At 37.8% G+C, this 12,346-nt stretch overlaps 1 protein-coding gene across 2 annotated transcripts in view; it reads right to left on the reverse strand.

Moving 5' to 3' along the window:
• LOC139120316 (polycystin-1-like protein 2) overlaps positions 1-12,346 on the reverse strand; it is a 53,118-nt gene that overhangs the window by 29,438 nt on the left and 11,334 nt on the right. For both annotated transcript variants that reach the window (XM_070684645.1, XM_070684644.1), the window contains exon 5: positions 699-1,322. In XM_070684645.1, coding sequence (XP_070540746.1) covers positions 699-1,322 — 624 coding nt within the window. The remainder of the gene's footprint in view (positions 1-698; positions 1,323-12,346) is intronic.

Genomic DNA, 12,346 nt, shown 5'->3' on the forward strand with positions numbered 1-12,346 from the left:
CGGGGACAGCTACATGTTTGCAGACTCACAAACTTTTACGATTTTTTTCTGATCTACCACTTGTAGGGGGCTCATTTTAAAGCCCTTGGTGTAAGAAACATTTTGACCGGCTTAGTTTTTCAAGAATCGAAAATTTTATTTTTCTCCATAGAGTTACACAGGGATGGTGGCCATTTTGAATTTCAAATATCGGTGAATTTTGAGTAGTTTATGTTTCTCTAGTACCAAAACATGCACGGTGACCCCCGATGTTTATTCTTGATTTTGAAAGAGAATGGTTGAAAGATTCCTCGAGAAAAGTTTGAGCAAAAAGTTTCAGTCTTTTACTTTCCAGGCGCATACTACCTTAAATCACACATATGCTGAGACTTGACTGGACACATGTCATCCGGGTGACTGCGTCTCAATGACACAGTGCAGTCCAGTCTCTCTTTGGACTCGAATACGATACGTTCCTTCCAGAGTATTCTGATGACGTTCTTCGCTGAGATCGACTTATTCATGCGATTATCCCGTCTCCACTAAAATGTATTGTATTTGCAGGATAGGTCCTGAGTCTTCTGAGGTTTTCATGAGATTCTTTCTCACGTTTTCAGTAAGTATCGTAAGTGAGAGTTTATTCCAGTTAAGCATTCTCGTTATATTTTTCAAAATAAACTTAGTATAATTATATTGAAATATGAGAATCCTATTCTTACCTGACGGCACGGGACAACGGCTGTGAACTCTTTGCATTTCACTTTGTGACAAAGCTTGATCGTACACCTGGAGACATGTCACATAGCCCTGGAAAGCAGCGCCCTCAGCGCTTGCATTGTAACTTATATACAGTGCATCAGTAGTGTTCAATTCGGTCTGCCCTATGTTGAGACAATCGACCAATCCGCCGTCGTGCCATAGTTTGAGCTCGCCACTGTCGTAATCATAGGATATCGCCAGTGAATTCCAGTCATTGCTGGTGAGCGAGGTCATTGACATGGAATATCTGATCCCCGAATAGCTGACGACACTGGCGGTAACCGTGTTCGAACTCTCCTGAAAGATGCTACAGCCGTGATTATTCCCATAATTGAGAATTGAACCACTGCTGGATTTTGCATACACCTCCAGCATAATCGTCACAGAGAAACTCAGTATACTTTCATCGTTGATGGGAAATTTGAGAAAGGAATCAGATTGACCGGGGAGAAAGTACGATTCGATGGCGTCTGCCTGTGCTGCAGTGACAGAACCGCGAAGTATGACGTCATTTCCGTTACCAGAAGCATCTGTTAAGTTGTACTCCGTATTCAGAGGCCAGAACACAACAGGTCGTCGTGGAACTGGATTAAGGAAACAATGTTTAGTTGAAACTCACTCGCAAAAGGTGTAGAGAAATGACTCGAAATTGAAATAAAGTGGAATTAGGCATATTTTCTCGTGGACCCCCATCTTCATATGCAACAGGTGGAAAAGTGCATATCAATTATCAAATGTACATAAATGCGTAGATATTGTCAATTTTTATATTGAAAAAAATTGTGCATAGTTCTCTCATAGACTACTATACCATGCACAGTAAATCAAATTTTCAGTGAAATTCCAAAATCAAATTTATTGCAAAACCACGGACTATTAACCACTCTAGTCTAATAAAGAACAATAATGTAAATAACCAAGCATACATAAATGCATGAATTTATCTAATATTGTACTGAAAATAAATTATTCATAGTTTCATCATAGACCCCCATGCATAGTGAATCGACATTTCGGTGAAATTGCAAAATCAAATTTCTTGCACTACCTTGGACTTGTAACCACTCTAGTCTAATCAAGAACAATAATGTTATATAATTTTGTGCAGAAAAAAATTATTCATAGTTTCATCATACATCCCTATGAATAGTTAATTGACATTTTGGTGAAATTGATAAATCAAATTTCTTACACAACCATAGACTTGTAACCACTCTAGTCTAATCAAGAACATTAAAATCCATGCCGGAAAATGCCGAGAGAGTTTGACCGGTTAAGAAGGACTTGACTACGCAGTTTCTGCGTAGTGAAGCTTCATTACGTATTCATGGTGACCCCTGGCCAGCTGTCAATAACTTTTGGGGCTTTTGTCTTTTGGCCTGCTTTGCATATGCTTCGTTGGACACGACCTGCCAATCACCCAGGTAGTCAATTAAACTATTAATTGACTGTTTACCGACCCAATTAACACTATCCAGCAGTATCAGTCATATTTTAATCGCGTGGCCCGGGTGGGCACAACGTAGGAACGCGTGTATTTCTGTGTGTACGTTTCACTTGTGGTGTTGTTTGTACCATCGTGTGTCCTTGTTTCACCTACAGCATTACCTTCAAGGTGACAGGCTTACTATTAATGTTCAGTATCATTGCACCGAGTTCTGCCCACGGTGAAAACCACCTGTTTTGCCTACTAATTACTGCCCGTCGCTGCCCGTCCTGAATGTAGCCTATCTATAGCTACAGTAATCACATAAATCATTTATCAGTTTTGATATATACTCCTAAATTGTAAGTTTGATCAAAATCGAGACCACATTCAAGGGCTATGCAGACTGTCCATGTAAGCACACACAGTGACAAGAAGGCGGCAAACACCTACTCACCAAGCACATCGAATCGGCGAAAAGAAGCATAAAAAGCTAGGCTTATCGCCAAAACAAACGCGCCAAGCGCTAACAAAAACCCATACCAAGCGGCCCTTTTCAGGGCCACCAAATACTCCAAAAAGGGAACTACCAAAAAATACGATAAGATGACATAGAACACACAAACACTTAAAAGATATAACAAAAATCGTACACATAACAACAACTGAAACACAACATTAAATACAAAATAAACAATCACAGTAACGTAACAGAAAACATGGCCGTGGAAATAAATCAGCTATTTCCAAAGAAAAGCCGACACAACATGAAATTCAACAACAACCTATCATCGCTCAAACTATGAAACTCCGAAAAATAGTACTAGGCAAAAGCCTTAAAATTCATTCGGACACCAACAAAACCAAACAGAATAAAACCACCTCAGGATTTCAACAAATAAAGTCGTATAATGTGACTACGCTACATCGTGAGACACAAACAATCGCAACAACACCAATTCAAAGAAAAGTCAAATTGGACTCCACGAACAACAAAAAACAAAACTGAAACCATGATTCAAATTGGACTCCACGAACAACAAAAAAACAAAAACTTGAAAGCTATCTGAAGCTGCTAAACTCGCACTTCTAGAGATACCCTTTCAAACAAGGTAACAAAACATGTCGCGTGCCAAAAGAATCGCGATAAACCAGCTTGCAAACATTGGACAAATTTTGGGAAAATAACCCTTCGACAAGGGTCGGTTTTTCGTTATTGTCAACACAAACGATTACGTACTCGAATGCGAAAGGCAATTACGTAACACTCAGTATTATACACAACAAGCCAGAAAAAACAGTAAACAAAGTAAATAAACTATTAATTAAAATGTACGAGAACAAGCACATCAACCAGGATACTTGTAAGTATCTTGATCCAATAAACATAAAATCCGTACCCCGCAGTGGTACTTATTGCCTAAAAATTCACAAACCTCCGCAAAAATCTAAAAAACAAACCAGTCAAAACAAAATTTACCGAAGTAAAGAAATATAGAACAAACAAACCGAACCACCAAACGGACTCACAACGTGACCAAAATTAATATACTTGCCTCGCTAATCGGAAAGCAAGACCACTAAAATGCATTAAAATAAATTTTCACAAACACAAACTAAGGAAAGAATCTACACTGCGACTGATGAGAAACCACACTCGGGTTTCGAAACGCAAGCGTCAAAGGGCGACTCTATCAACTTTTGTAACAACATAGGTCCGGCTGCGTCTCGCCATAAGCTTTCTTCACACAAACAAAACATTACCGTACACACAGTCCTTTTGTGGAGGGACCGTGCCGTACACACTAATCCAAACTTCTCTACAAATATCCAAAGCGAAACAAACATTTCATTAACACAAACAATCGGATAAGAATGTAGGAACACATTTTCGAAACGAATCAAACACAAACTCGACACAAAAACATTTAGGATAGTTAGGTGGGGAGCCTGTTTCACATTTTTTACATCTCGCTATACTGTCTATGATTCTAAAAATAAAGTCATCTGCCACTTTTTCTGTATACGCGGTTTGGCAAAACTCATCTCTTCAATCGAAAGTCGGGCGATTTCATGGTTCTTTGGGGCACTTAAGTGTACGTCGAGCTTAAAGAATGTAGTTACATTCGCGATGTTTTATTCGAAAATTATTTATTCCTTCAAGGGCAAATGCACATAATTTATGCTGTTGGAAATACTGGCCGCTCATAAACAAGACAATAAACTCAATATATGTGCATTTTTACTTATATTGTCAAAGTACCACCGACACCCACAAAAAACCAAATGGCTCAGTCCAGGTATTTGCAACTCTGCCATCCGACTGGTCAACAGGAAATCAACCATAGGTATCTTTTGGCACGCGTATACGCCAGTCACCTAGGCGACGGTAATCTGCACCACTTATCACCATCGGGAAGGTACTCCTCCCCATATACCACTGGTGATCCCACTCTCAAGGCACTGCGTCATTCGACCAAGCATTGTTATTGTAATTTCCTGCATAAAATTAACAGCGAGGTCAACCGGTCAAACTCTCTCGGCATTTTCTCTCATGAATAATCAAGAGTACACAAATGCAAAGATTTACCTGTTTTTATGTTGGAAAAAACTATTAATAGTTTCATCATAGACACCATGGATAGTGAACCAACATTTTAGACAGGGCCCGAAATTAGCGGTAGTCCCGCGTCCACAGAATACCAACTTTTCCCTGGGGATACCAAAACGAATGAAATGGTAGCCCACACGGACTACCAAAGCCTGGGACATGAAATTACTTAGTGGGCGACATGATGCTGATCGCTGTGAGATGACCGACGCTCATACAGTCAACTCAGCTGGACACAGAAAGGGTATGTCGACTCTGTCGCGACAAACTTTCTATAAAATATAATTTATATCTGAACTGATGTACTTGGATAACAGGCTCGGGAAATGATGGCCAATGAAAATTCGTTTTCATAGTTATTTAATCACAATTTATCAATCACATTTAAACACAAAATTATTCATTCTGCAAAGAAAAAGTTGTCGGGCCATCCACAAATTTCGCTTTCCTAAGTGTTCGAGATCATCCCATGATATGGAGGGGAAATATAGTCAAAATTGCCACGAAAGTATTAGGAACATGACTGTACCAAGTTGTCATCCTGAAATTCATAGCCAATCTATTTTTAGCCATGTTATGTTTACACATGCTGAGTGAAAAGTCGTTGTCATTGCGAACATCAAAATTTGCATATAAGCTCTGCGTGTGTGTGAATAGGTCGTCAAACTTTGAGGCGTCACCGTAGTCCACTGCACATGCTATACCCTTCTCCTAAGGCTATGATCTGCAGGTATTGATCTAGAGCAGAAAATTCACTTACTTGATAAAATCATGTAAAATAAATCGTTCATTGTCTACATATAAATAAAAATATCTTTTACAAAAAACCCCTCTTCATTCATGCATGGGCTACCAGACGTTGTAGCTGGGCTACCAACTTCAGAAAATGGTAGCCTAATGGGACTACCAGGGAAAAAAGTTAATTTCGAGCCCTGTTAGATGAAATTCAGAAATCAATTTCTTCAACAGGAATGCACATTTTACTTCCCAATTCAAGCAAAGTACATTTAAATACATTATCAAACATATATAATATACAGATATAGCATGTTTTGTGGGAGAAACTCGTTTGAAGGCTGTACTTCCATAATAATCATGTGGTTGAAGGACTTAGCAACTTACAAGCCTTATTGGTGACTCTGAAGTCTCGAAACTCAAAATTAGATTAACCTAATATGCAATTTCCGAAACCGCGCAAAATAATGTATGGATATGTCATTGCCAAATTCAATGTGTAATTAGATCTGAGATGCTTGTCTCAATTTGGACATTGTGATCACATACTTCTTTTTGCAACCCGTCACGCGGTTGGAGGTATACTGTATATTTTCATAGCAAGTTAAAATTCAACAATTAATTTTATCGATAGTTTCGGTAGCGCTTTGAAAAGACTCGCGAAGCAAACTAAACAATATTAGTTTCCATCAGTTGCACTCCAAATCTGGCTTTTTAAATCGGTTACTTCACAGAAATTGTCGGCGAAAAACAGTCATTGGACCACGCCCAAAATCAATAGCGGCAAAAAAGAAGATATCAAGATTTACTTTCCACTTGTCATTTCAACCATTTTGTCTTATCACGCATACATTGATACATTGAAATATTGAGATGATATTTGAAAAATTGCAATTACTTTAAAATAGAAATTAGCGTTATTGTGAAATTTGAATTTGCTATCGATGTGATTTCAATATCTTCGTGGAAGTTTTCAAATACTGGCCGCATACAGTACTTTACAAGATTTTAAATAATAGTATATTGTCCATGGTTCTAAGTGGACAACATTTTCAGAATTACGTTTGAAAATCACGCCATTCCCCTTACTAGCTCCATCCTGGGGTAATTTGTATCCTGGGCTTAATTACAAAGACATGCGAATAGATCCTATACAAGTTTAAGCTGGACTGTCTTATTCGGTTCGAGGCACCCCTATAAGGGTACTTAGCCAAAAATAGAAGGTTTCACTTTTCGAGCCGCTTTTTCGTCTCAAACAATTCGTCCAATTGTGTACCATGCTGAAGCGTAGATCAACACATTAAACGCGTGCATTAGTTGTCTTTTTATCGTTTCAAATTATTATATATCAAGGATTTCATTGCAAATATGGAATGACTGTCATTGCGGGATCAGACTTAACATATTCATCTCCCCTACCCCCTCCCATATCCATTTTGAAGCAGGGTCGACAGGTTCATGCACGACTGCGATATGCCATAATCGAAACAAACATTTTGCAAAAGTGTTACTCTCGGTAGCTATCCGCACATATATACAAAATTTACAGAAAAGCAACTGCCTTTTTTTAAATGACAACATTATTGCACTGTGACTTGAGGATATCTAACATGCGTATATGTGGAGATATCGCCACATCTTGATCGATGGCGAACAATGTCACCAGCCCTTGCCTCAGTCAGAGGGACAACTTGCTATTTCCTTAACCTGTTGACCTAAATTCCCTATAAAAAAGGTCCAAACTCGCAAAGATGACAGTGGATTCACGCACACCAAGGGCTGAATAGGTTTATGGGCATAAGTCGCCTGTTACCCCTGTTTTTCAGTTCACAAACGTCCTCTAGATCACACAGTAAATGAATCTTCAACTAAAGGCATCAACTTTTTCACCATTCAACACACCACGCTCTCACAGACACCAATTCGAGATATTATGCAAAATGTGTACAAAGGCTCTTTCCCTGGCTAGGATATATATTTTAAGAGCAAGTCAATGTGTTAGCCACGGAATAGGATTGAATACAAGGTAGAGATTTACAGAATCCCCGACTTAAAATTCATTACATTTACCCCTCCCCTCCTTCACTCGGTCAATGTCAAATGAGTTTGTAGATTTACAACAAACCTCCAGTTTTCAGTCTCTTTTGTCAAGAGTTTCCAGTTTAAGACGGTCAAATAGTACTTGTGACCACTCAAGGGTTCAGTGGCGGATAAAATGGGTGTTACATTGATGGTATGGCGGTAGAGAATTGGAAATTTCCTTCAACCCAGGCAAGCGAAGACGTGCAGTGGACGCCATATTGGAATTAAGGACAAAGTGACGGTAAGCGCCTTTATACGGCTAGCTTTGGTTCTGTGCCTTCTGTCATGCGGGGACATAGAGACAAACCCTGGTCCAAAGGGACAAACAGGCGACTATCTGGCAGTACTCGAACGAGGCAAAGTAGATTAACCGAGGGACAGTTTGCTACGGCTAGTCCAGAGTCCGACACTTCGCAAACACACACGCAACGCCATGACTCGGACAGCGATAACATTGTGGATCAGCTGAAGACTTTCATCAATGCCAAAATCTCGTCACTCCACCAGTCACTTGATGAGAGATTCACAGAATTAGAAGAAAAGGAAGAAAGGAGGTCAAGTGAGTTGAAAGAAGGACTCAGAGGCGTAGAAAAGGAACTAAGCAAAGCCAATAAACGTATCGCAGAGTTAGAGGCTGAGAACATAGAACTGAGAAACAAAATGGAAAGGATGGAATCACGACAGGACTATAATAGTGGTCAGCTTCGGCGAAACAATTTGATTATCCATGGGATTGAACAAGTTGACAACGAAACCTGTAGTCCGTGGGCTGGACGGGCCCACTGTGCACCCCCCCCCCCCATAAACCTACTACATGGGTATTTTTTTGTTCTTTGGGATCTGCTGAACTAGAAGAAAGATGTTAACATTGGATATTCTGGGATGCATTACCTGTCTGCACTGGTTTTTGATATGTATGTACTGCAAAAAATGGCGCAAAATGGGTAGGGGTAGGGGGTACTATATCCTCCCCTAAATTGAGTAAACTAGCATGAAATAGCACAAACCTTACATTTTTAGAAAGCTCAAATACTGCTCTTTCTGAGGAACACCAACTTTAGCAATATTAATTTGTGTACATAGAATAGGACGGCTTTAAAGTGAATTTTCTGGACAATTTTGAAATTTTTTACCCAGAATACCATGTAACAATTGTGATTTAATTTTTATTAAGCAAAATTTTCACAACTTTTTGTGTTTAAATTATTTATTTCGACATATTAAACAAGAAAAAAAGTGTTAACATCAGATATTTAACTATACACTACTTCTCTAGAGTCAATTTTGAATTGCGTGTATCTGTATGGGGTGTGCAAAAGCTGGGGGTAGGGGTAAAACATTCTTTCCTTGATGAAGTAAACTGGCTTGAAATGCCATATACCTTATAGTTTCACAAAGCTTAGATACTGGTCTTTCTAAAATGCATAAGGTTTTAGTAAAAATATATGACGTCATAGAATTGGATAACTTTAAATCGATTTTTTCTGGTAATTCAGCATTTTTAACCGGAAGAAAATACGATAACTATTGTTTCCTCCCAATGAAGTGAATCAAACAGATTTATGGATGTTATTTACTAATTGCAATGTGCTGAAGAAGAAAATAGATGTCAAAATTGGGTATTTACAATGCATTATTGTCTCTACTCACTAAAATTGCAAGTTTTGCTACATTGGTATATCGTGAATGGGCATTTTATTGTTATGCAATGAACTAATGCAAAACCTTAAAAAAAGACTTTAAAACGCACACACATAGTCATATTGCCATTTTCTCCTTAACGTAAATAGATTGTTGATGACTGTCAATTTTTTATAATTTATTTTTTAAATATTTTTTTATGAAATGATTGTGGAGATTTAGCCGAGCGGTTCTCTCTGTGGCCTCTCCGTTAGGCGACTGATGCCGTATGTTGTGGGTTCGAATCCGATTGAAAACTAGCCGTATTTGATAAGACGTATTTGGAAAATTGTCTATGCCTCCTTATCTTACTTATACAGCAAGCATTACTAACAATCTATTGGGCCGTGGGCTAGAGGGGGCGTCTACGTGCACCCCCCCTACACTGCATGCAAACCCAATAATTCAGATAAATTCACATTAATGAGTTGCCTGTACTATAGTATAATACACGTGAATTCACACAAATCCACATGAATACAGGCTTGCTGAATACAAAAAATGAATTCTTGACTGTATTCATCTGTATATGCATTATTCAGCTAAAATACAGGCAATAATCCATGTTAATACAGTAAGTATTATAGGGTTTTTATGCAGTGCTACCGCACAGGATAACAAACCTGTATTGTTCAGAAGCCTTGGGATCCCTAGAATAAGAAATAGGATTTTAACAGACAAAATATACGGACTCAATTGCTGTTACGGTCATGTTTTGACGGGTACCGCAAAATCACGATTTTGTGACCACATGGATTTTTGTCAAACCTGTCTTCATGTACGTCATCTGCTGAGCTTACTGTTTAACATGACCTGGCTTATGGGGCATCATTACAATGGTGATTTATTCTTCTTGAAAATGGTATATAGCAATATGCAATATCTTCTATAGTTTTCATGAAATAGGGCCATAATTTACCCCATACCCTAAAGTTTATGTCGCAAATTACTGTCAAAACTGGTCTCATTTCATGAAAACTATATAAGATATTGCATATTGCAATATATCATTTTAAAGAAAAGTAAAATAACTTTCAAATGATACCGCATATGCCTCGTTATGTTCAATGTAAGCTCAGCAGAAGACTTACAAGAAGACAGGTTTAACAAAAACGAATGTGATTCAGTAATACTGTGATCTTGCGGGACCCTTCAAAATATGACTGTTACAGCTACAGGATCCCAATATTTTTCTATCAAAAGTTTATTTTAGGTTTCTAACATGTACCTGTAGCAAATAACACAAAGTTAATACACAGCATTGCCCTTTGTATTATGTCTGGGTAAATAATTGGTAGAATTTAGATTAGTTTTGACAGTAATTTCCGACATAAACTTTGGGGTATGGGGTAAATTATGGCCCTATTTCATGAAACCTATAGAAGATATTGCATATTGCTATATACCATTTTCAAGAAGAATAAATCACCATTCTAATGATACCCCATAAGCCAGGTCATGTTAAACAGTAAGCTCAGCAGATGACGTACATGAAGATAAGTTTGACAAAAATCCATGTGGTCACAAAATCGTGATTTTGCTGTACCCTTCCAAACATGACCGTAACAGCTATTGAGTCCGTATATTTTGTCTGTTAAAATCTTATTTCTTATTCTAGGGATCCCAAGGCTTCTGAAAAATACAGGTTTGTTATCCTGTGCGGTTGGGGGTGCACGTAGACGCGCCCTCTAGCCCACGGCCTAATAGATTGTTAGTAATGCATACTGTATAAGTAAGACAAGGAGGCATAGACAATTTTCCAAATACGTCTTATCAAAATCATTTTATAAAAAAATATTTAAAAAGTAAATGATAAAAATAGTCAGTCATCAACAATCTATTTACTTTAAGGAGAAAATGGCAATATGACTATATGTGTGCGTTTTAAAGTCTTCCTTTTAAGGTTTTGCATTAGTTCAATTCATAACAATAAAATGCCCATTCATGATATACCAATGTATCAAAACTTGCAATTTTAGTGAGTAGAGACAATAATGCATTGTAAATACCCAATTTTGACATCTATTTTCTTCTTCAGCAAATAGCAATTAGTAAATAACATCCATAAATCTGTTTGATTTGCTTCATTGGGAGGAAGCAATAGTTATCGTAATATCTTCCGGTTAAAAATGCTGAATTACCAGAAAAAAATCGATTTAAAGTTATCCAATTCTATGACGTCATATATTTTACTAAAACCTTATGCATTTTAGAAAGACCAGTATCTAAGCTTTCTAAAACTATAAGATATATGGCATTTCAAGCCAGTTTACTTTATCAAGGAAAGAATGTTGTACCCCTATCCCCAGCTTTTGCACACCCCATACAGATACACGCAATTCAAAATTGACTCTAGAGAAGTAGTGCATAGTTAAATATCTGATGTTAACACTTTTTTTCTTGTTCAATATGTCGACGTAAATAATTTAAACACAAAAAGTTGTGAAAATTTTGCTTAATAAAATTTAAATCACAATTGTTACATGGTATTCTGGGTAAAAAAATTCAAAATTGTCCAAAAAATTCACTTTAAAGCCGTCCTATTCTATGTACACAAATTAATATTGCTAAAGTTGGTGTTCCTCAGAAAGAGCAGTATCTGAGCTTTATAAAAATATAAGGTTTGTGCTATTTCATGCTAGTTTATTCAATTTAGAGGAGGATATAGTACCCCCTACCCCTACCCATTTTGCGCCATTTTTTGCGGTACATACAAATCAAAAACCAGTGCAGACAGGTAGTGCATTCCAAAATATTCAATGTTAACATTTTTTTCTAGTTCAGCAGATCCCAAAGAACAAAAAAATACTCATGTAGTAGGTTTATTGGGGGTGCACGGTGGGCCCCTCCAGCCCAAGGACTACTGGGACGATACAGAGACAAAGGTTCGAGATTTTATCACCCAGAAACTGAAAATTGAAGGTGAGTCGATGTAAATAGAAAGAGCTCATAGACTGAGTAAAGCGAGAACCAACCCGCAACCCATCGTCGTCAAATTTAATAAATACAAAGATAGAGAGAAGGTGTATCATGGGAGCAGGAACCTGTCTCGGGACAGCGGATTCAGGTTATCA

This window comes from Ptychodera flava, chromosome 20 (genome assembly GCF_041260155.1).
Source record: "Ptychodera flava strain L36383 chromosome 20, AS_Pfla_20210202, whole genome shotgun sequence".
NCBI classification, from domain to species: domain Eukaryota; kingdom Metazoa; phylum Hemichordata; class Enteropneusta; family Ptychoderidae; genus Ptychodera; species Ptychodera flava.